The 26809-nt window shown below is 36.0% G+C and overlaps 1 protein-coding gene across 10 annotated transcripts in view; it reads left to right on the top strand.

The window, feature by feature from the left end:
* Positions 1–13365: 13365 nt before the first annotated feature.
* The window catches only part of LOC106052278 (RNA-binding motif, single-stranded-interacting protein 1-like), a 232377-nt gene continuing 218933 nt past the window's right edge, over positions 13366–26809 (top strand). For 8 of the 10 annotated variants that reach the window (XM_056003522.1, XM_056003503.1, XM_056003514.1 and 5 more), the window contains exon 1: positions 13366–13476. In XM_056003522.1, coding sequence (XP_055859497.1) covers positions 13414–13476 — 63 coding nt within the window. In that variant the 5' untranslated portion in view covers positions 13366–13413. Of the gene's footprint in view, positions 13477–19242; positions 19381–23206; positions 23338–26809 lie in introns of those variants that run through there. The other 2 variants (XM_056003564.1, XM_056003570.1) reach the window with 2 other exon arrangements.

Raw genomic sequence — 26809 nt, 5'->3', positions numbered from 1 at the left:
AAAAGAGTTGAGCCGAAGGCTCTTCGAACTCTATGCGTGTAAGCCTGCTTGAACAAACCGTTCTGTCTGGAAGAGGTCCAAGTCAATGCCTATGTAAAACATTGGTATTTCCGATATATCCACACGAATGGACTAGAATACATGGCCGAAGGCCGAGTACACCAGGAACCCCTCCAGGACTCGCCATTAGTGTATGGTCCCTTGAGGAGCGGCGCATGGATTATCGACAGGGACGTGGAAGCTCTCTTTCAATTCCGCACCGAGCAATGGGAAAGCTCTCGCATTCCCTTGGACATTCCCACAGGAGTTTTGTTTTGCTATTGATTGATACTCAAGTAATCGTTTCCACCCGGCTGCCACGTTGAGGCAGAATAGCATACCCGGGTCAGTCAGAACCACAGCGCCCTATCGTACTGTATGCTATCCTAGGTGTTGAGTATAACAATGTTAAAGTAACTAATTTTTCTAGGAAAAAAATGGCATTTGGACCTGATAGTATCCGCTCTACAATATCAATCAGAACTTTTGGCTCCGACACATGGGAGCATACACAAATGTGATTAAAAAAAAAGGTGCATCCAGAGATATCACTATAAATAAAGCAGTGTTTTTAAATTAAAGTAACGCACCAACTTGATTTCGGAAGCAATCTCACAAATGAAGGAAGATAAATAAAAAGCACTTGAGTTACTTAATGGATGAAGCAGCAAACTGTTTTCACCAAACGATCAACATCCCAAGAAGATGTAAAAGAAGCTAGCTTGGCACTGTGCCACAAGATTGGACAATCCCTTTTTAAATGGTGATTTTATTAGAGAATGCTTGTCAGTCGCAGCCAAAGTATGTGTCCTGAACAGAAAAAGAAATTTGATAGCATTACTCTGTCATGGAGAACTGATCATTGGATGCGCCAACTTCACAATACAAGCAAACATTTTTTAAGTAACTCGCTGGCATTGGACGAAATTACTGACGTACAGGACACAGCACAATTAGTGATATTCATCCGGAAAATAGATACCAAGTTTCATCTCACGGAATAGTTACTTAGTATTGAATTACTTAAAGATACAACATCTGGCCAGGATTTACTCAATGCTATTAATGCTATCAAGAACTGTGTTGATAGAGTTGGGTTGGCATGGAACAAGATGGGGTCCATGATTTGACTGGGAAAAACAAAAGGTTTTGTTGAAGTTGATGAATGATAAAGTTAAATAACAATCTTCTTTCTCTCCATCCATCATGAAAGTTTGTGCAAAGCTGCATTGAATATCAAGCATGTTATTGACCCAATTGTCACAGTGCTCAGATTTATCAGGGCTAAGGGTCTTGAAAATTTGGAGACTGAACATTTAGAGCATAATCACAAACTCACATACAAAACACACCCACCCACATATATATATGCGACTCCTCATACCAAAAACAAATCTTTAAGCGGCCCTACATACAAAAAGGTTGCTATAATATAGTCCATGGAAATCCTATTCGTATTTCTTTTTGTCTATATTATTTACGGAGACCATCAGTCATCAAAGACATGTTGAATGACCGACAACAGATAACCATGTTTTGCTAAACCCCGAGCTAAAGGCAAGACAGCGTTTGAAGAAGTTTCATTTTCATGTGCATTTCTAGCAGAGACCAAACAATGAAATTGTAATGGATTGGGCATTTGAGCTCTGTCTTGCAAGAGTCTGTCAACACAGTGTCCTGTCCGGCCTGGTTGGCTATCAGGGCATATCACCAAACAAACCACTATCATAAACATGCACTAGAAATAATGAACTCTGAATCAGTGACAGATGCGTGTTGGAAACAGAAACTTTAATTTTATTTGAATTTCGTTGATGTAATTATTAATTGCATGTGAACACGCAAGTTGCACGTTTGTACCAGTGCAAAGAAGATTCCTGGTATTTTGATTGCGGAGGTGACTATTATTATTAAGCCTATTGTTTGGAGGGCTCTTATATTATTAATCCCGAAATGCGGTCGAGTTGGGATAGGGTGTGTGGGATTGACCCTATCGCTGTCCCCTAGATCCGACAGTGGAACAATGTAATATGGTTAATTCATTTTTTTACTGTCTTAATATTCAATGTTAAATTTGTTATTTAATAGGCCCCTATGCTATTTAAGTTTAAAAACTAATATTATTCATCATCATCATCATCAAAGTCCATTTGAGTGAGGACTTGAGAGGCTTATATCCTCTCTTGCAAAAGCCCTGGACAGAAACCCTGCTGTCTTGCGTAGTGCGTATATGTCACATATAAGTCTAGAATTTTTAGTTTCCCAGACCTGTCGAGGCGGAGATCAGCAAGTCTGGGACAGTCAAACAGAATATGAGGCACGATTTCCTCTTCTTCCCCGCAGCGGGGGCACGGTGAATCGAAATTTGGCCATATCCGTAAGAAATATGAGCCAACAGGACAGTGGCCTGTCCTGCACTGTGCTATAATAGCTTGCATAGGCCTGGACTTCCTCCAATTCCTCCCAGACTCCACGGGCTTTTTGGGACTTGTCCAAGCACTCAAACCACTTTTCCATTTCTGTTTTTTTAAATTATAGCCAGGGCATGATGAAAACTTACAGCCTGCTCAGTTGGTGGAATTTGCCCTCCCTGGTGGGCCAAGGAGTCTGCAATAGTGTTGCCAGTCACACCTATGTGACTCGGTACCCACTGCATTATTACAGGGGTTCCATAGCGCTGCTTTATGTTGTGTGAGGCCATGATGACAGTGTCGATATTGGGGGCCATGGTCCAGGGCTTTGCAAAGCCTGTAGTACAGATTTTGAGTCAGTGACCACAACAATCTTTGTAGCCCTCAAATGTCCCTTGCCGAGTTGAGAGTCAAGAGTCAACTATATCAACTAATATCATTAACATGTACTAGAAATGATAAACTCTGAAAAGAGACAGATGCTTGTTGGAAGCAAATAAACTTTAAATTTTATTTTCATTTAGCTGATATTGACAGGACTCTCACAAGACAGAGCTCAAGTATCCAAACAATAGCGATTCCATTGTTCGCAATAATGTTTGGTCTGACAGCTCAAAGCACAATCAATTACAGCAACGTTTGGTCTGACAACTCAAAGCACAATCAATTACAGCAATGTTTGGTCTGACAGCTCAAAGCACAATCAATTACAGCAACGTTTGGTCTGACAGCTCAAAGCACAATCAATTACTGCAATGTTTGGTCTGACAGCTCAAAGCACAATCCATTACAGCAATGTTTGGTCTGACAGCTCAAAGCACAATCAATTACAGCAATGTTTGGTCTGACAGCTCAAAGCACAATCAATTACAGCAATGTTTGGTCTGACAGCTCAAAGCACAATCAATTACAGCAATGTTTGGTCTGACAGCTCAAAGCACAATCAATTACAGCAATGTTTGGTTTGACAGCTCTGCCAATCCATTACAATTCCAATATTTGGTCTCTGCTAGAAATGCCCTTGAAAATGAAACTTCTTCAAATGATGTCTTGCATTCAGCTCTGGATTTACCCGTGGATACGCGTAGGACGTAGGCGAATTATTTTCTCTTTTGAAGGCACGTCTGTAATCTATGACATATGATAAGTTGATCTACTTCAGATCTCTTCAGCAAAATGAATACTTAGTATACAACAGTAACCTATATTCCAATATACGGAATATTGATTTATGTAGTCCACACATTGAAACAACTATGTTACTAGGTTTTAGCTCTCTAATTTTTTGTATTTGTACACATTGAATATTAAGATTTACATTTTTATCTGTTTCTCTCTAATAGTTACTTAATATACCTGGAGTCAGAGAAACAAAATTAAGAAAACAAAAATTTTAATAAAAAAAAAAGAAAAAAAAAAAGGTGGGGTGTGATAGTCAGTAGTACAATAAAAATGGAACATATCTGTTTATAAGCCTTTTGTTTGATCCTCCATGGAGCTTTCCTAACAAATAGGTATTTTGACCACACTGACTGCAACTTATTTTTGAAAGATAAGTAGGGAAGATGGGTCGAAATGTCACAGGGGTAAGTTGTCACTAACACTATATCGGTATACTTTGATGCGCTATCAGAAATGCGAAACTACATTTGAGATGTTTACGGAAACATATACAAATAGTTATAAAGTGAAGTTGATACATTCACAAGTGATACAGTTATCAGAAATAATTGCTTTGACTGTTATGAAAGTGGAATTTTATTTTTGCTTAATTTTGTTGTAAAACACTTATACTGTGAAATGATTGTCCAACATTACATTGTTTCATGTCTCTATGTATTAGTTACACATTGAAATTAGTTTTTTTTTTCTTAAAGCTCGACCCAATAAAATGTTATAAGAATAAATGTTCTGACAACTGTTGTGGGGCAAGTTGTCACACAGGTTGGGGTAATTTGTCACAGTTGTGATAATTTGCCCCAATGAAGATTAAGCATTTTGAAACAAATTTTGATATTAATATTTGTTTATTAATAATTATTTGTTTTATTGATTCTTTTTTACGGATGCTACCTAAATAGTATTCAGCGACTTTCTCCGTAAAAAATGTTCTTTACAAAGGTTATGCCAGCATCAAAATACAGAAAATATCTGTCCTCCAGCACAATAATTACTTTAGGAAAGAAGTTCTCTTGTCCTACTATTTAGATAGGCAGGGAGAAGTCAACAGATATTTTACAAAAATTATATAGAAAAAAATAAACATTATTTTGAAGAAAAACCTACAGCTTTCCTTGTTAGGTCCAAAACATTTCATATATGTCATTCTTTCATGGCGACAAGTCAAGGAAACTACTACAAGAACAAAGTCTTGACTAAATATGGTATTTCTTTTAGACAAAGCAAGGGTACCCCGTCAAAATAGCGCGGACAAAATAGCGCGGACAAAATAGGGCGAACAAAATAGCGCGGACAAAATAGCGCCGACAAAATAGCGCAGAAAAAATATTTTTTAGTCATTTTGAAAGAAATATTTAGATATCGTAAAATTAGAATATAGACAATTATATTTTTTTTTGTTTTAATGTAATCATAATTTTTCAGTCATTTTGCGGGAAACACTTTAGATATCTTAAAACATAAATAAGCAAAAATCATAATTAGGTAAAATGAATAATTTCAAAATGTAGCATTTATTTACATTATAAAAGTGTACTTGGAAAACACGCAAAGATACTTGTCAAATTTACACACACACACACAAACTTTTTTTTCACAAAGTTAAATTGTAGGAAATGTCACGTAGAAATTCCATCACTGGTTTGTTTCCGTACATTGGCAATAACGCTTCAAGTCGTCTGTTAACCCTTAAAGTGCTGAGCTTTTTTACAATAAGTATACAAAAACATGGATTTACAACGCTAGTGTTTAGAGGCTAAAGTACCACACGCGTCTAAAGGGTTAAGTTGGAGGTACTTTGTCTTGCTTGCAGCTTTACTTCGTTCTCCAGCATTGTACCTCAGAATCTTGTTCTCAATGTTCTTATGTTCTCTGAGGAAGTGAAAGATTAACTTGTACACATTTGGGTGATGACCGTCAATAGACAGTTGAAATGTATGGTGCCATCCCTCCACTGAATTGTTTGTTCGTGGTAGATTGTCCTGCACACGATCTCCAACATTCCAGAATGCTATCGGAAATCTTGGAGTCACTCTGCGGTTTCGTCTCTGGCGACCAATAGGCCTATAGTTGTCCTCCCAAAAGTCATACAAATTTAAATACAAATGATAAAAAAATTAAAGTACTCTCGTTCTCTCAAATATGGCATAATTTCAGATCTATTAATATTGAAAAAGAGAGACATTAACAAAATGATGCCCAGGACATTAAATTACTAATAATCCGTCACTTTTATACACATCATATATAAGTACGCGCTATTTTGTCTGGCGCTATTTTGTCGGGAAATTTCGCGCTATTTTGTCTGCGCTATTTGTCGGCGCTATTTTGTCCGCGCTATTTTGTCGGCGCTATTTTGTTCGCGCTATTTTGACGGATCACCCAAAGCAAGATATGGCGATTTTTTAAATGTGTGACATTTTACCCCATACCCTGTGTCAACTTACCCCGGTGTGGGGCAAGATGTCACAACCTTAACCCAACCACGTTTCTGTTGTATAACTCTGATAAATAAAGAGATAAAGTTAATTTCATTTACTCTAGTTGTTGTCTGAATGTCTAAGTTACAACATGCTAAGTTTGGTGAGAATCAATGAATTCTAAATATGTTTAAAATCAAAATGTGAAAATTGTGACAACTAGCCCCACCTTCCCTAGATGTATTCAGTTTTCGTCTTAACTACACGTATACATTTATATTTTTAAAAAAGCAGAAAAAAAATCCAGACGAATTTTTTTTAAAGTAACGTCTGTATTATATAAGATAAGATATTTAATATTTAATGTAAAAAACACTCATTAGGGGGCCCCCTTCAAGTTGGGTCCCGGGGGGATTTCAAATTCTTCCCCTCCCTCCCCCACCTTAGCTACGCCTCTTTTTCTTTTTAATGTATCTCCATCCTGGCAGCGACATAGAGAATGAAACACGTTTTAAATAATCATAACCTCAAAGAAATAGTCTATGGACCGAAACCAAACTTTAATGAAATCGATGATCGACGGGGTAGATCTTACAAGATGATATTAGCATAAAGAACAACGAAATCTAAGCAACTCTTCTGGGCACCATAGCATGACCTTCATGACCCTTAACCTAGGTTAAAGCCAGCATTGAGTAAAAATAAATGTCTGGCGTGTAAAAATTAGAAACTACTTGCTATTTTCTTAACGTTCCTGATGCATGGAGTCCAGATGCTTAAGTTATTTAATATGCTACCAACTTTTCCCTTTCTCCCTTTAAAACATTGACTTTTAAAATCTGATGAAACCAGAGATATTCTTGTGTGAGTGTGGCAGTGCTTAGTTGTATATGTTTGCATGTAACATCGCGAGTAGTTGAGCTTTGTGAGTATGTGTGCAGAAAGGAGATATCAAGCTGATGAACAAATCCAAAAGGTGAACAGACTGAGCACTGGATAAGGGGCAGGAGCAAGGTGGATGGGAAAGGTGAGTTCTGTACCTGACAAAATGTTGTTCCCCCGTACAGGTAAGCTGCCTTTTATTATTATTGGTTTCTCTTAGCCAGGATTTGATGTTGATCTTTTCAGTTTTTAACATTCAGAGAACTGATGATTTGTTATGGTTTTTATATTTTCGTTAGGTTGTTATAACTTTTGTTATACCACCATGCTTGTTATGGTAGTTATATTTTTACTATGATAGTTATACTTTTATCTTTCTAAGTACCATTTCATTGTGGACGCATTTTAGTCAGAAATATTGTTATAATTATAATTGCGACGTATACTGTTTTCTTGCCTAATTTGTGAAGAGTTTATATTTCTATTTATGATTGTGTTTACAATAAAATGCTTATTTTCCCTTTACGTATATATAATAGTATCAATAGAATCGCTTGCCTGGGAAATATAAAATGACTAAAATACACTGAAGAAACTTTTTTTCATCTTTTTTCTTTCAAAGAACTCCTTCTAAACATTAATTCAGTCATTCACACCACAGCATTACTTGACACATATTCTTACAAATTACAAAACCACTGAAATAATAAATCCACAACATAATACCACTAAAAACATACTGATATAGCTGGACAACTTCAGTTTTTCTATCGTCTTCACTTCAACTATGCTTGTACTAATAGATATACAGTTCTCAAAGACTTATTTCGACTTATAAGACCAATAACTCTAGGACCTACAACAACTCAACGACCCTGACTATCTCCCTTTCTCACAATTTATAGTCTTTCAAGTTTCAATCGTCTTTGTTAGAATCCCAGAAACTTGTGTTCTAAATATTGTATTAGCCATGACCTTCTAGAAACTGATGTTCGAGACTTCTTATTGGTTCATTATAATGAACACGTGTTTTTCTCTATGAACTTCTTTGATCTGACCCTTCTCTAATAAATATTAGAATGAGGTCACAATACCAATTCGAAAGAATAGTATCTTCACATGGTAATAGTTTTATCCTTCAAGCGCCATTCTCTGTGCCCTCGTTGTAGTTCGTAAAACGTAAGAAAGCCTGCTCAGTCTGCTCACAGTGAGATAATTGCATCATGGGACTATCTGAACAAGGCCAAGGTTATTGTGGAAATAAAAATGTTGCATTGATTTCTTTACAACAAAAACATTCTATTTAACATTCTTGGAAATCAAAATTTAATATTTTAAAACAAAAAGACGTTTTACAACTAGTTTTGTTATGCTTCGAAACTAGTAGAAAGACATCGTATGGAAATATGAACTATAACGTTGCGGAGGAGGGGGAACAATCCTACAGTAAGATATGCCTACACAATATAATAGAATCGTAAGCGTGGCTTAAAATAAGCAAAATGATGTTTTAAAATTTTTTGAAAAAAAAACAACAACACAAAATCACTGCCATTATCTCAATACTGCAGGAACAAGCTAGACTTTTTTTTAAGTATAAAACAAAATTAATTAATTACCACTTATTAATTAACCAATTGGTTTATTTTTAAAATTGATTCGTGCATTGTCGCCGGTTACAATTTTAAATACCGAAAGTGGGAGAAAAAAATTACAAACTTAAAAAGGGGAACAACTACATATGTATAGCCACATATCTCAATAACTAGCATTTATTTCCCTTTTTTGGATACCTAGCAAATTAAATATAATTACCAATTATTACTTAATTAATTTAAAAAAAAAATGAATCTTATTTTGTTATTTTGAAAATTGGTGTGTGAGAAATGACGTGTGCCAAAATGTCAGCAGGCAGACCAAAGTGAGTTGATATAAGCTTTGTAAAAATATCTCGTGATTTGAATCTGCTGTACAAGCTACGGGTCAGTTAATGGTTTTGATGCTAGGCCTGTTCGTATTGTGTTTGGAGATGTTCAATCATAGCCTTTAACATTCTCAATAAGTGGTGGGATAGGATGAGTGGGTCTTTGTAAGTAATCGCTGTAGCTCTAGATTGAGTTAGTTCATTCTAAGTGCATCTCTGTGGCAACTTTTAACTGATAGAAAAGGGGGGGGGGGAGGGTTGGCTAAGAAGGAGAGAAAGACTCCGAATGGATTATCGCAGGACGGCAGGCGCCACTTTATCTCTAGACAATTGTCGGTGGATTGAAAGTCCATATCTAGAGAGTATGTTCAGATTTTAAAACCATTCTTCATCTGGACTCTTGTCCAAAGAATAAAGAAGAGTTCAGTATTTTACGCAAACCCAGTTGTGACCTACTTATCTTGCCACAACCAACGCCGACAAAGCCATGTTCTGCCTATTTAAGTATTCTATTAGCTGTTTTCGGCGGTAGCTTTCTATTGATTTTGCAGTATTCTTTCCAATGCTTCCATCTTACAACTGGGTGGAGTGTTTGGACGTTCAGATGCACATAGTAAACAACTTTTGAACAGAGCGGCCAGTTAAAGATTGATGTACTATTTTTAGCTATCACTAAAAAATTCTTGCATTCATCTAATTTAAAAATCATCATCCTCGAATTTATTTCTTAAGCATTTGGTTTTGGGAAGGAATATTTTGCAGAAGGACCCAATGGGGGCCACCTCTGAGATTTTGTAAAACACAAACTCTCGCCGCCTATGGCCTCCAATGTGTGGGGGCCTCGCACAGGACTAAACATAAAAAGCGGAACTTGGATTAGATCTCAAACACAGTAGAGCACTGGTCTAACTTTGTCTCTACCATAACTCAATGTTGACTAGTCTAACTCTGTCTCTAATATGACTCTATATTTACTAGTGTAACTCTGTCACTTCTATGACTCTATATTTACTAGTGTAACTCTGTCACTTCTATGACTCTATGTTGACTAGTCTAACCCTGTCACTTCTATGACTCTATATTTACTAGTCTAACTCTGTCACTTCTATGACTCTATGTTGACTAGTCTAACTCTGTCACTTCTATGACTCTATGTTGACTAGTCTAACTCTGTCACTTCTATGACTCTATGTTGACTAGTCTAACTCTGTCACTTCTATGACTCTATGTTGACTAGTCTAACCCTGTCACTTCTATGACTCTATGTTGACTAGTCTAACTCTGTCACTTCTATGACTCTATGTTGACTAGTCTAACCCTGTCACTTCTATGACTCTATGTTGACTAGTCTAACCCTGTCACTTCTATGACTCTATGTTGACTAGTCTAACCCTCTCTCTCTACTCTGGAATTGCTATACATGAATTTCAGTTATTTGTCGATTTAGAAATAGAGACAGGGAGGTTTTTTTTTAAATAAATTATTGAGTAATTTTTTTTCGCTGTTTCTTTTTTTCTTAAGTTTTTTTTTTCATTTAGGGTCACCAAATTCATTTAGCCAAGGGCCTCCAATTATCTAAAGCCGGCGGCCCTGGTGAGGGACCCTATAACTTTCCGACACTTGTGTCACTCCCAGTCAATGACCACGTCACCGCGAAAGTCGTAAAATTCAATGTAACCACTTCACGTCTGCTTAAGTGACAGTCCGGGTTTGGCTTTCAAGCCGTGGTTTGGTCATCTTCGTATCCCTTAACAACAGCAGATTGCAAAGTATCCGTAGATGTTTATCGCAGAGCACAACCAAAGTTTAGTAGTAACCAAGTTTTTATTGTTAATTTAGCACTATTAATATATATTAAAACAACATTAATACTAGTAATATGTATTTGGGGGGGGGGGGGGCTACACTGAATTTTGTTTCTAGTGTCGTAGCTAGGAATTAGCCATCATTTGGGGGCCGAGGGGCCTAGACCTCTTTGGGGGGGGGGCTGCATTTTGCGTGACATTTCCCTTCCCTAGTGCTATTAGAACATGGAATGAATGGCCTGAGCCAGCCAAGAAAACCAGTGAATTTAAGTCAATGGTTAACATGCATGACTAGATTCATGACGCGTAAGACGTAATCATCTTCTTTTTTAAAGTAACGTCTGTATTATATAAGATAAGATATTTAATATTTAATGTAAAAAACACTCATTAGGGGGCCCCCTTCAAGTTGGGTCCCGGGGGGATTTCAAATTCTTCCCCTCCCTCCCCCACCTTAGCTACGCCTCTTTTTCCTTTTAATGTATCTCCATCCTGGCAGCGACATAGAGAATGAAACACGTTTTAAATAATCATAACCTCAAAGAAATAGTCTATGGACCGAAACCAAACTCTAATGAAATCGATGATCGACGGGGTGCTGGAGGCTCTAAGCTTCTTTATATGAGTAGTCAGTCTAGTACTAAAGTACAGGTATATATATTGAACACATGGCCAGATACTGGCATGACTAAGTGCAGTACACGGCAGTCTATTTACGATTACTTGGCTACTTGACAGAAACACAAAGTTGAGATCAAAGTTAAGCACCCTCCAGATCTTACTTACAAATGTCACTGTAAGATACTTACACTACTGAGGGAAAAAAAACAGGCTTATATTTAAAAAAAATACACAACTAAGACTGAGCCACTGAGAACTAATATGTTGTTAAGGTTAATGGTATGTCACAGTAATTCAAATGTGTATTGATTTTTTTTTTATGTATTCCTTAATCATACGTAGCATAAAATAATAATTATAATGAGCCCTTCCATATAAGTTCAAATTGCGGAAGACTTAACGATGCTAGACAACTGATGAAACATGCCAGAATTTTGGACTATTGGGGCTCTGTACCAATTGGTAACCGGTCATTCCCTAATTGAAGCCCCATTAGGACCAATGAAGAGTTCTTCTTTAAATCTAGTGTTCCCGTCTTGTCAATACGGGTTCTGGGAGCACGCTGTGAAATCCCTGCCGAGCTGATTTGTGTGAACGTAAAATCTTAGTCAAGTTTCAAACTCAGGTTGATTTATTGATCTTTATTTGGTTGGCCATTCAAAACAACAAAAATAACATTCCACAAAAGAAACAGACAGAACACACAAGAGAACAGACAGAACACACAAGAGAACAGACAGAACACACAAGAGACCATACAGAACACACAAGAGAACAGACAGAACACACAAGTTCACTGAGTGGCCTAACGAGTAGCGCTGATACAGTCTCACCGAGAAAGGAACAATACAAGTTTGGAGTTTGGTTCTTTCCTTAATTGACCGAAGCAGAAGTCGCCCACATCGCGATGTCTTGAATTCATTATGATGGAGCGGGCTAGGGTTAGGGTTTTGTTCAACTTTACTGAGACATCTTTGTTTACATAATTTGTTCATATATATTAGATAGCTATATTACATAGTTGGCCTATATGTCTGGTGTATAGTTGTCACAGGACTTCGAATGTATCCTTGTTCCAGTGGGTGATGTGGTGAACTTGTCTTGGAATCTTTCGAAGTTACATTAGATGACCCAATGTCCAATAGCATGCCTGAGGTTTCAGTTTTGGTTGAGAACCAGCAGAAACTTTTCTTATCGAAATAAAATAATTTCATTGTCTAAACCCTAAACTCATAAAACGAAGGATCACACTGTACTTTATGTTATAACAAATAATAGAGTTCCAATGCAATAATAAATTCATAGTAGTGGACTTAACATGAAGTTTGAAACATATGAAATCAATGAACTCTTTAGAGACCCAAACTTTCGTCTCGTGAATTCATATGCTTAGGTTTTTGAAACTCTGAAATCGAAAGCTGATAAAATTTCCTGAATCGGAAACGAGTCATTTTCCCTAGCATAATTAAAAGTGATATGTGAAAATTCGAAGTTACCAGAAGCGAATGTGTAAAAAAAAAACACTTGTTTACATTTCTCTGCCAACATCGACACACACGCCATTATATATATATCATATCATTATATATATATATATATATATATATATATATATATATATATATATATATATATATATATATATATCATGGGCGTAGCCAGGATTTTTTTTCGGGGGGGGGGTTTGGGGGGAATATATTTTCTATATTTATATGGTAATTCTATTATCAGAAACATATCTGACTATAGCTTCATACTTATTTATGCTATATTTCTCTATTTTAGTGATAACTAGATGACGACGCTTTCTTTATTTGTTAACAAACTTAGAATCAGTTTATGCAACAACAAATGTACTTAACAAAGCACTTCACAGGAGGCTGACTATTTAAAAAAAAGGAAGATAGCAAATAATAAAATAATTAGTTTAAAAAACACACACACACAGAAACAAAAATTTTGATGTTGTAAATTATTTTAATTGATTTATTCTATCAGAGAATGTTAAAGTGATTGATTGGTTGCCTAATTAGCATTCCTGCAGTTTGACTAAACAGTGATTGTTTTTTTACTCGCGCTAGCAGGTTACCATGACAACCACGTTGTGAACTAAAATGTAAACGAGGCTTGAAATGGCAGCAAGACACAATGGTTCATATCACGTGACATCACAAGACTCACAGGATGGACGATGGGTACGTTTTTTTCCCCAAATACTCGAATAGTCTGTAATACATGTATCTTACATAGCTAGGGATTTGGGGGATCCGGTGGCTTGACCTCTTTAAGGCCACTTGCATTTTGACATTCGACATCATAACATGAGAATGGCGTAACATTTAATTTCTAAACAAATTTCGGACACCCATTTGGGGGCCCTCGTCAAGAGGGGGCCCAGGGGATTTTCAAATTTGGACCTCCCTCCAGCCACCCTAGTGACGCCACTGCTTACAAGTTGAGCAACTAAATGTTGTTCCGTTCCACTAAGTTTCTATTGAGGTCATTTTAAACTTGATAATTTTTTTATTACTTATCTTTTGCAATATCGATTGTTATCATTCAAGTATAAACATTTTCATTAAAAAAAGAATTCTTTCAGTAAAACTAGACACCTTGCTTTAAATAATGAAGATAAAAGGCTTCACCTAAATATTGCAAGGGAACATAGAGTTTCATTTGATTCTCTTCTCTTCAACACAGTTTTGTACTTCACTAAAAATATCTTTTTCCCGAAACCAATGGACCTCATTCACCAATCGTAAATAAACACATTTAGCCACGTCATAATATTGATAAAACAATGAAAAATACGTATCACGTGACAGCCTTTATGGATTACATGATTTGTAAAGAAGATATATAGAATCACGTGGCTAAATGTTGTTTGTTTACGATTGGTGAATGAGGTCCATTCTCTCTCTCTGTCTTTCGACAGTATTTTTCCCACCAGATCTTTCCAGTTTTGACTCTCCTAATAGAACGAAACCTATCTCTTTCATCTTGCTTTCACTTTCGTTCTAGATCAAAAATGTGTGTAATGAGGGTGCTTACAGTACAGCCGCCAATTAATTGTCCTGATCCTAGCTTTCCCCTCTCTCTTTCCAAAACTCACCTCTTCACGGTTCACTACACAATGCAGTGAGCCGAGCCGATATGCTGTAAGACGTTTCATTAATAGTCCTCGTGTTCAATTAGACTCATTATAATATCGTCCATAACTACACAATGGTCATTGTAATATTGATAAAGGACTTTCTCTTGTCAACTAAAGACACAGGATCTAGCATCTAGTGAAGTTGAGTTCTTAAGGTACTTGTTAATATTAGTCAAGTGTGGACTGTGGTCAACTCAATGATTAGCTCCCTTCCTGAGGCTTTCTTGACAGTCCAAATTAACGAGGATGTTAAAGTAAAAGTAATTGTTCCCTTTCGGACTTTGCGATCTAAAGGGCAGATGATGTTAAGGTCATCTGTTAACGGCCAGGGTGTTATGTGGCCAGCTTAACGGCCAACCGCCTTTACTTTCCCTAACTAAAGTCAGATACCGATTAGAATTGGGTGAACTCAGGGCCCCCCTAAAGATCCCGAAATTCAAAATCCCAGTCTTCACCGAGATTCGAACCCAGGTCCCCAGGTTCGGAAACCAAGCGCTTAACCACTCAGTCATTGCACCCCCACGAGGAGGTTAGGAGTAAGTTTATCTCAGCTTGGCAGCAAACTCGAGGCTAAACTACCATATCGCTAGCGCAGCTTTACAATCGAACCACCCACTTCAGGTTACAACCTATATAATTTATGATAATAAAAATAATCTTCATATTACAATTTGTATACTACACCAAAAAAAACCAACAACATTATAACTATAAAAAAACAAAATTTACATTCACACCAGACTCACTCATAATATGCATGTGAAAAGTTATATCAGATTGTTCTTATTTAATGATTTGATTGCCATGGGAACAAAAGACTCCTTGTGTCTGTTTGTCTTTGCTATCGGTGTCTTGTATCTCTTTTGTGATGGTAAAATCACAAAATCCTGACCCAAAGGGTGATTTTTTATTTCTAGAATCTTTTTAGCTTTTTTATGGATGTTTGTCTCAAACATCTGCCCAAATGGGTTTTGTTTTTTGCTAATGACTTTACCAGCAGCATTTAGGATTCTATGAAGTTTATTTTTATTTTTAATGTTTACATTGCCATACCAGGCGGTGATATTAAAACTTAAATTATTTCAGATGTGAGCGAGATAAAATATAGCCAAGGCTTTTTCGCTAACATTAAACATTTTCTCAGTAATCGTAATCTTTGCTGCCCTGATTTGCTGATATATTTGATATCAGTATTTGCAGTAAAATTTAGTTTATTTTCTAAGATAGTACCAAGGCATTTAAAAGTTTGCACTATTTCAATAGTCTCTCCAGCTACAGAATCAAATCATTTTCATTCTTTTCCCCACGAAAATCGATTTAGTCATGCATATTAATCAGTGACTGTGGCTCCAGTAAGTCGTTTTTGTTTGTTTGGGGTAGGGCTGATTTAGGTCCTATCATTACCTTATCTTGCAAGTAATAGCAGTGCCACTACCTTTTAGGGTTACAACTAATATCACAACCAGTACTACTACCTCATCTTACAACTAATATCACTACCACTATCTCATCAGCCTACAACTAATATCACTACCATTGTCTCAACTTGACAGCCAAAAGTAGTGCCACTACCGTACATCATAACATCTCAGCGTAATGTTAGTCATCTTCAAAGTTATTCAAATTTCATTTCCTCCCTCAGAACTGAGTAAGATTATAACTAGTCTTAGTAAGACAGACAATTGGATACGTTAAAGACTACAGCCAACATTTTCATAATTTCTGCTTACTTCAATATCTGAGGTTTAAAATAAAAACATATCCGTGGCAATGTATCATACTCTCCAACTTAATGTGTTGACGATTTCATGGCCAACCGAGACCAATCGCTATAGAAGGCCTCAACACTGATCTGCAACGTCACAACCTGTAGGCAGTTTAGACCAATAGCTCGTTGCCACGTCACAGGACTGTACGAAGTGGCAACGAGCCATTGATCTAAACTGCTAACAGTGACGTTGCAGGCCAGTGTTGAGGCCTTCTACAAGGAATGGTCTCGGTCCAGCGGGCAAAGGGAAGAAGACTTACGTCATTTCGTTAGGGTATATGTGTTCTAGCACGAACATGATCACTGACTCTTGTCTTAACGTTCGTTGATTTTGTGTCCATTCAGGCATGCTCACCAACAGTACCACTTTGAAATACACTTTCAGTTCTATCATTTTTTTCTCTATAAATTAAAAATAATATAGTTTTACAATTTCGCTAAATTAATTCTCAATAGCTGGCATTTTACCGAAATTATAATTCCTTTATCTTATCTTATAAATTGTAGATGATACTTCAAAAGAGAAGATAATTACATTACATGTGTAAATCTAGATATCTGTAATACAATTGCCTGAGCTTATTAGATTTTGTTTTTGTATTTGTAAATTCCAGTTCAGTGTTTTATGTATTATTGCTACTTTGGATAAAAGGGGCCAACATTATACTACTACCCAATACTGAATTGTGATTAGTTTAAAAACAAAACAAAATGTAAATAAAAAGGTAATTACCAAATATAAAACTACCGGCGCATAATTTATCAACATTGTCTCATAATAAGCTTCTCCTACACTACCACTATAACGGAATCCATTTTTCTCCGTGTTTATCTCCCATTACTTAGAAAAGTAGCAAACTCTAGACATAGGCTTACATAGCTTCTCACGTCTAGACATAGGCTTACATAGCTTCTCACGTCTAGACATAGGCTTACATAGCTTCTCACGTCTAGACATAGGCTTACATTGCTTCTCACGTCTAGACATAGGCTTACATTGCTTCTCACGTCTAGACATAGGCTTACATAGCTTCTCACGTCTAGACATAGGCTTACATAGCTTCTCACGTCTAGACATAGGCTTACATAGCTTCTCACGTCTAGACATAGGCTTACATTGCTTCTCACGTCTAGACATAGGCTTACATTGCTTCTCACGTCTAGACATAGGCTTACATAGCTTCTCACGTCTAGACATAGGCTTACAAAGTTTCTCACGTCTAGACATAGGCTTACATAGCTTCTCACGTCTAGACATAGGCTTACATTGCTTCTCACGTCTAGACATAGGCTTACATTGCTTCTCACGTCTAGACATAGGCTTACATTGCTTCTCACGTCTAGACATAGGCTTACATAGCTTCTCACGTCTAGACATAGGCTTACATAGCTTCTCACGTCTAGACATAGGCTTACATAGCTTCTCACGTCTAGACATAGGCTTACATAGCTTCTCACGTCTAGACATAGGCTTACATAGCTTCTCACGAAAAATTGGGGGCTAGTTCTGCATTCCATTAGTTATTTTAAAAAACAAATTACATTCATACTTTTAATATTTTGCACACATTAAAAGGCAGCCTATTCAATGATTAAAAAGTCATTGAAAGTAACTCAGATGGTTGTGAATAGTAAATTAATCGATTCAAAATTCTAAAATCTCTGCAATCTAGAAAGTCATGTTCAACAGTAAATCAATACTTCAATTTTTGTTTATAATCTAGATCTATAATCGAAATATGTCTAGTAAAACATAAATCAATTCTCAAAGAAATACTACTGCACCAGTTGTCCCAGGCTATATATCAATGTGTAAATGAACAAAAGTAGTAATTTTTTATCAGCGTTCACAATGATTTAATTCTAAATTATAAAAACAATAAATTGTTTTGCGTTGAAAATGTGGACCAAAGTCTAGAAGACGTTTCGGTTTAGGTACATACAGTTTATCATCTAACCACTAAGTGACTAGTTCACAATAGCTAGATAAGTGATGACAGCATGAATAGATTACCAAAGCTACATTTTTATCTACAATAATCTAAACTATGGCCTCCAGGTAGGCAGGGCCGGTCCTACAGATTGCGAGCCCACTGCGGCCGCATAGGTTGCAGTGGCCTAAGACCGGCCCTGCAGGTAGGCCCTATCTATTTTGGATTTTCGTTAAGATGGCCCCGAGTTCGAGCCTTGCAAGCCGTTTTGGCTACGATGTAATAAACTTTGATATCTATCTATCTATCTATCTATCTATCTATCTATCTATCTATCTATCTATCTATCTATCTATCTATCTATCTATCTATCTATCTATAAGCATACTTAAACGCACACACATACCTGAAGTTTATTTTTTACATTCCCTTGATAGCTACATTCTACCGAGTGTCTACACTTAAGTCTACAGCTTCAGGTTAAATAAATATACTCTTGTTGGGACATTATCACTTGAATTGCACATACACGTAAACCTACATAGACCTAAATGCACATACATATAGACATGCACATATACATACGCACACACACACACACACATATACATATATCCACCCCTCGTAGGTAGCTGTGTTGGCGATGCAATACCCTTGTCAACTACTGACCATACCAATGGGTATACTTTCCTCTATCCCTAAAATACGAAAAAAAAAAGTTCAGCTTCAAAAATTATGTTCGATCAAAGTGGGACATTAGATATACATACATGTACAGGCATTCTAGCAGACGATCTCATTAGCAGACGCTTACTCTCAAACAGGTTTTAATCAACTTCAAGAATACCTTGATTCCAAGTTACCTTAACACGGACACATTACATCGCCTTCAAAACATCTCGGGATGGACCCCCCGGTCCAAGCGTCATTTGCCAACCAGACAGAGGCGTGACCTACATAGTCCTCCAAGATTACAGAAGAGCTGTTCTACGCGTGCTTATGATTAATTTTTGCCTACTTTTGGGTTGGTAATTAAGACATCTTGAGAAGTGTTGAACACAGCATGATATGCCTGACACACCGTGTTAAGCAGGAGACGTGTGCTGCAGGCCCCCTTCCCTCCATGTCATCCTTTAAAAAAATGTTATTGGAGTGTGCAGCAGTCTCCGGGTGACTTAGGTCCTATGGTAGATTGTGGAGTCATCTGGAGCATAATTGGAGAAATAAAGATTGAGATCTTATTAATGTAAGTACATAAAGGTGATTTACGGACAAATACATTACCTCGTACATGTAAAAAAAAATATATCGTTTAGTCAAAGGGAAACAATTTGTTCTACTATTTACATTTAAATCTTTTTTTTTTTCTTTTTCTAAATGATCATTCATTAAAATTGACATTTGTTTCGAAGATTTACTTTCTCTAAATCTCGTAGATTTCATTTTCTTTCTATTTTTTCTTGTTTTAGCTCTTTCTTCTTTAAATTTCTTTTTTTTTTTTACAAAGTCATGTGTTTCTTCTGTGACTTTTACTTTCTTTCTTTTGCCTTAGTTCCTGCTTCTTTGACTTTCTCTGCCTTTGTTCAGTCATCTTTGTTTGTTTACTTGAAGGTCTCTCTATATTCATTTGTTTCTTTTTCTTATTTTTTCTTTCTTAGTTTCTTCTTTTATTTTGTATATCCTACTGACAGATTCTACAACTCGTGAGCTTTTGTTTCTACATTTGTTAACTCTATTTTGGTTTATAATGTCTGGAATAAAACAAAACAACTCCAAGAAGAAAATAGTATCTCTTCTCTTTAATTTCATTTTGATCGACTTCTTTCATCTTAACTTCCATTCATTCATGTTGTTTTTAATGTGTTCATTCATTATTTTGTTTCTCCTTTATTTTTTTTAATTTTTTTTCTGTCACAAACACGTTTTTTTTAAATACAACATCCCCCCCACCCCCCACCGCACTCTGCATCTCTCTTCCCACCCCCAACTTTTGTTCCCGGAGTGTATTTGTAATATTTTACTTCACTTTGGAGACGTGTATATTTTAACTATATGTGTATATTTTAACTTTCTTTGATTTGTTTCTTCATTTTTGTATGTGCTTCTTTCTTTGGCGCATTCCTGATAGTTTTTTTTGTTATAAATTGTATGGATGTTAATTATTGAAGCTACAACTTGATAAACAATTGGGCGTGGGAGAACTAACGTGTGTACAGACAGACAGCTGGAGTTCATATTCAAAAGGATGCCGTCGAATTACTTTTTTTTTGTACCCCCATACTTTATGAATTTTTTTCCCGGTCAGCATCTCTCACTCTATTTTTTTCTTTTGCCTTTCTTTCTTTCTTTCTCCCTCTCTTTTTCTTTCTTTTTCTTTCTCTCTCTTTTTCTTTCTTTTTTCTCTCTCTCTCTCTCTATTTTTTTCTCTTTCTCTTTCTTTCTCTTTTTATTTCTTTCTTTCTCCTTTTCTAACTCTTTATTTCCTTCTCTTTCTTTCTTTCTCTGTTTCTTTCTTTCTTTTTTCTCTCTCTTATTCTTTCTCTCTCTTTCTCTCTGTCTTTATTTCTTTTTTCTCGCTGTCTTTTTTCTTTCTCTCTCATTTTCTTTCTTTCTTTTTTCTCTCTCTTTCTCTCTATCAATCTTTCTTTATTTTCCCTTTTCTATATCTTTTTCTTTCTCGCCCTCTTTCTCTTTCTCTCCCTCTTTATTTCTTTCTCTTTTCTCTCTATCTCTTTCTCTCTTTTTTTCGCTCATTCGTTCTCACTTCTTTCTTTCTTTTTTTCTGTCTCTTTTTCTTTCTCTCTCTTTTTTTCTTTTTCTCTCTTTCTTTCTCCTAGCTCCCTTTATTTTTCTTTCACTCTCTTTTTCTTCTTTTTCTCTCTTTCTTTCTCCTAGCTCCCTTTATCTTTCTTTCTCTCTCTTTTTCTTTCTTTTACTTTCACTCTTTCTTTCTATCTCTCTATCAATCTTTCTTTTTCTATTTTTACCTCTATTTTTCTCTTTCTTTCTCCTTTTCTGTCTCTCTCTGTCTTTCTTTTTTCCTGTTTAATTCTTTTTATTTCTCTCTTTCTCTCAATCGTTCTTTCTTTGTTGCTTTCTCACTATTTTTCTCTCTTTCTCTTTATCTCTCTTTCTATCTCTCCCTTGTCTTTCATTCTCTCTCTCTCTCTCTCTTTCTCCCTCTCTTTCTCTGTAGGTAATTCACACGTCATCAGTTCAGTACATTTTTCAGACTTAGAAATTCACCTCTCATCAGTTTTTTAAATTTTCAAACATAGAAATTCAGTAGTCTTCAGGTCTGTACATTTTCAAACATAGAAATTCAATAGTCTTCAGGTCTGTACATTTTCAAACATAGAAATTCAGTAGTCTTCAGGTCTGTACATTTTCAAACATAGAAATTCAGTATTCTTCAGGTCTGTACATTTTCAAACATAGAAATTCAGTAGTCTTCAGGTCTGTACATTTTCAAACATAGAAATTCAATAGTCTTCAGGTCTGTACATTTTCAAACATAGAAATTCAGTAGTCTTCAGGTCTGTACATTTTCAAACATAGAAATTCAGTAGTCTTCAGGTCTGTACATTTTCAAACATAGAAATTCAGTAGTCTTCAGGTCTGTACATTTTCAAACATAGAAATTCAATAGTCTTCAGGTCTGTACATTTTCAAACATAGAAATTCAGTAGTCTTCAGGTCTGTACATTTTCAAACATAGAAATTCAATAGTCTTCAGGTCTGTACATTTTCAAACATAGAAATTCAGTAGTTTTTCAGGTCTGTACATTTTCAAACATAGAAATTCAATAGTCTTCAGGTTCGAACATTTCCAAATTCACTTGTCATCAGTTCCGTAGCAAAATCTTCACAAAGTCACTTAGCTAATTCTGTCTAAAAACAAAAATTCCTGATATCTGAGCATCTGATTCGGACTATTTCGGACAGGTTTCTTATTGTAACAGCTGATTTTCTACTAAAACGTTCTCACAGTCACGTGAGACTTTAATTTTGTTCCTATGCAATGTATCCACCTCATTAAGCTCACCTCCTCTTTATTATATTATTATAACCGTATCCTAAGTTCTCAGAGCAAATATCCCTTTGTTTTTTACGATGGTATTAGACTACACTCTTCCTTTAGTATTCAAACCTGAAGAAAAAGTCAGAACAATTGTTACCCGAACAAAATCTCTCTAACAAAGCGTTATCTTAGCATTGAGTCAGTAGATGACTAATCTTTATGATTACATCATCGTCATCATCATCATTATTATTATTGATAATGATTTCGTTTTTATAAAATTATTATTATTATCCCAGATATATTGTAAAGAAGGGCTGAAACATGGTACCATATAATACACAAGAAACACGTTGTTTAGAAAGAGTTACCATCCATTGTATTTAAGGACCACTTAGTCAACATTTCAGTTACCATCCATTGTATTCAAGGACCACTTAGTCAACATTTCAGTTACCATCCATTGTATTCAAGGACCACTTAGTCAACATTTCAGTTACCATCCGTTGTATTCAAGGACCACTTAGTCAACATTTCAGTTACCATCCATTGTATTCAAGGACCACTTAGTCAACTTTTCAGTTACCATCCATTGTATTCAAGGACCACTTAGTCAACATTTCAGTTACCATCCATTGTATTCAAGGACCACTTAGTCAACATTTCAGTTACCATCCATTGTATTCAAGGACCACTTAGTCAACATTTCGCCTCATGTACAAGAACACTTTTACTTGATGCTATATCAGTCTATGCAAGCCACAAAGACATAACCTCACCCCCCCCCCCCACACTCTTTGTCTCTGACCTCTGGCCCACATCTACCTGTGTCTACTTCCTATTCATTCTTCACATCTAACACTTGGCGGACGTCATTCCAAAGACATAAAACTGAATATGTGTGTCGGTCACCCTGCATCTTAATTTCACATTGAATGTATTGGATCCCCAACACACATATACACACACATAAACAAATAACCACACACTCACACAAAGAGTCAAACGGAAATGAATTAGTTAATTTCTTGAAGGCTAATTGCTCGACAAAGTGGACTTAGCTGTATGGTGGTTGCTTGTGGTATAGAGGTTTCTACATCTAGAACGATATTGGGGGTGTCGACTTATGTTAACAGAATGACAGAGTTGACAATGGCTATGAGTTTCTTTCACCAGTTTTAGGTTTGTACATTTTTTTAAAAATAAATGAATTAGTTATCCGTCCTCTCCGACATAATTAGTAATACTAAAACTTGCGTCCATTAACATATCGATTTGTGTGTGTGTGAGAGAGAGAGAGAGAGAGAGAGAGAGACAGAGAGCGAAGTTATAAAATGAAGTTGTTTTTTAAATGTTTTTAGTTTGTTTTGGGAAATAAATTCGTCTTTGCATTTTATTTTTATTAGGAGGCGTGGTTGCTGAGCGGCAAAACGCTTAGCTTCCGAACCGGGGTTTGAATCCTGGTGAAGACTGGGATATTTTATTTCGGGATCTTCGGACGCCTCTGAGTCCACTGAGTCTAATGGGTACTGACATTAGTTGGAGAAAAGTTGTTGGTCGTTGTGCTGGCCACATGACAACCTCGTTAACCGTAGGCCACAGAAACGGATGACCTTAACATCATCTGCCATATAGACCATTAGGTCTGAAAGGGGAACTTTTTTTTATTAACATTCAAATCTTTATGTGCCCCGTTAGTTTACTATTTATCTTTTTTTTTCTTATATATGGCTTGATTATATTTGATTGATAGGCATCATTTATCTGACACATACACATACATACACATGAGATTGATCATGTTTGATTTATAGGCTTGATTAATTTGGTTAATAGGCTTGATCATATTTGATTGATAGGCTTCATTTATCTGACACATACGCCCTATTATATTTAATCAATGAGATTGATCATATTTGATTGATAGGCCTGATTAAGTTGGTTAATTGGCTTGATCATATTTGATTGATAGGCCTGATTAATTTGGTTAATAGGCTTGATCATATTTGATTGATAGGCTTGATTATATCTGATTGATAAGCTATATTTGAACGATGGGCTTGATAACTATATTTCATAAAGGCATTTATCTTGACCTAACATGATTGTATTTGATCGACTTTGTCACTTTGATGTATCAATAAATGTGAACATGGATGTCTGTCTCTGCCTTCTAAAAGAGGATGTTCAAAGATTATGCCTGAATCTTTTTGTGTTGTAAATCACGAATATCTAACAATGATTTACTTTTGTTGAATAGGTCGAGTTAGAAGAGATCTGTTCTACTTTTGTTGAATAGGTCGAGTTAGAAGAGATCTGTTCTACTTTTGTTGAATAGGTCGAGTTAGAAGAGATCTGTTCTACTTTTGTTGAATAGGTCGAGTTAGAAGAGATCTGTTCTACTTTTGTTGAATAGGTCGAGTTAGAAGAGATCTGTTCTACTTTTGTTGAATAGGTCGAGTTAGAAGAGATCTGTTCTACTTTTGTTGAATAGGTCGAGTTAGAAGAGATCTGTTCTACTTTTGTTGAATAGGTCGAGTTAGAAGAGATCTGTTCTACTTTTGTTGAATAGGTCGAGTTAGAAGAGATCTGTTCTACTTTTGTTGAATAGGTCGAGTTAGAAGAGATCTGTTCTACTTTTGTTGAATAGGTCGAGTTAGAAGAGATCTGTTCTACTTTTGTTGAATAGGTCGAGTTAGAAGAGATCTGTTCTACTTTTGTTGAATAGGTCGAGTTAGAAGAGATCTGTTCTACTTTTGTTGAATAGGTCGAGTTAGAAGAGATCTGTTCTACTTTTGTTGAATAGGTCGAGTTAGAAGAGATCTGTTCTACTTTTGTTGAATAGGTCGAGTTAGAAGAGATCTGTTCTACTTTTGTTGAATAGGTCGAGTTAGAAGAGATCTGTTCTACTTTTGTTGAATAGGTCGAGTTAGAAGAGATCTGTTCTACTTTTGATTTTTGATCCTATTGTTTGGAGGATCAGAAAAAAAAACAACGACCAGTGTTGCCCACACTATGGTCCGTGGACTAAATTAACCCGTTCTATTCGTCCCCACACACTTAATGAGCACAGTACATAATAAAGAGCAGAGAGGCTCGGTTACTTTGAACTCTTAGATACTTTGAATATTGAACTCTCTGATAATTAGATCTGTCCGATACTTTGTACAAAGCTTATATCAACTCTGTCTGTCTGGTAAAACGTTTGAACATGTTTTTTCTCCCATTTCTCATTCTCGGATCAAGTTAAAACTTGGCACACTTATTTATTAAGCCTGACAAGAGATGAATCAATAAAAAAATTTACAATTAGTTAATTAATTGTTCGGGATTAATTATTTGGTTTGATTTCGAAATAAAGGGAATAAATGCTACCTAATGAGAGATGTGGATATCAATGGCAACGTCTTCGATTCCGAGATTAAGGGTGAGTGCAGTGTTTCACATGACTACGCAAACCCAGTTGCGACCTGCATATTTTCCCGCATTTCCTGTAGACAAAGCTGTTGTCCACTGGCGGTTTATTTAAGTTTTCTTTCCGTCTTCTGTGTCTGTCTTCAATAATGGCTTTTATTTGAGTCTCAAATGTTTGCCTCGAAGTCAATATTTGATGTTGCCTTCTTCTAACTCAAAGTCAATGTCAGAAGCTGCCCTAATACTTCAACGATTCATTAGTACAGTCGAGTAGGAACGTTCAAGCGTCTGACACATAAAGTAAATAAATCATTGTTTGTTTTCTGTTATCAGAGTTTGACATAATAGTTAATAGATGTCCAATAGTAAATAGTTTCGGTCAAAATAATTTTTTGACGACAATGTCAAAGTGTTACAACTATTTAACAGGTTTGGTCTACTTCTTAACAGCTTGAAATAACTGCCCTACTTTTTTTTTTTTTGGTTGTCCAATTTATCTTGTTAGGTAGACCATATATTCTAATTATAGAATAGAGTGAGACATTCCGCTGAGACATTGGATTAGTTTTCCCGTAGCCGGGTGGGGGTGGGGGTCTATCTTACAGCTTTCTTCTTTAGGTCTAAATAAATGAACAAAGTTAACCCGGAAATTAACATACTTCATTTTTGACCTTGACATACTCTCTACATTAACATTTATTTTTAGATTTCTTTACTCAACACCTTTTTTTTTTGTCATCTTCTTAGAGGCTTCTTCGTAAAACTGAACACAGCGTGTCAAATTTTACACAAGTAAAAATGTATTCGTAATACTTGATTTAAAAAAAAATATTCTGAACAAAATGGAACTATAAAACAAGTAAAATGTAAAAGTAAAAAAAAAATACATTTTTTTCTTTTTAAAAGACAAACTTCTTATTTATACAGCTGACCAACTTTTGTAAGGGCGAGTGTTTTTCTCTTACTAATTAGTTATAATGCACAATACCTTAAAGCTATTTCCCCTCTCAAAGAAAAACCTTGGTAAAGCGATAGACCTATAGATCCAGACTTTATCTATTTATTTATTTCACTTTTTAATGAAGACAGCGGTAATGCCCGCTATGTCTGTTCAAACAGTGGCGTCACTAGGAGGGTGAGGGGGTTGCGGTCCGCACCGGGTGACACCCATTGGGGGTGACACCCGAATGGAAATATAAAATATTGGCAAAAACTAGAAAATAAAAGCCCGAATGGAAAA

This window comes from Biomphalaria glabrata, chromosome 1 (genome assembly GCF_947242115.1).
Source record: "Biomphalaria glabrata chromosome 1, xgBioGlab47.1, whole genome shotgun sequence".
Classification (NCBI taxonomy): Eukaryota; Metazoa; Mollusca; class Gastropoda; family Planorbidae; genus Biomphalaria; species Biomphalaria glabrata.
The sequence above is the reverse complement of the archived record's forward strand: the minus strand, read 5'-3'. Positions and strand labels throughout refer to the sequence as shown.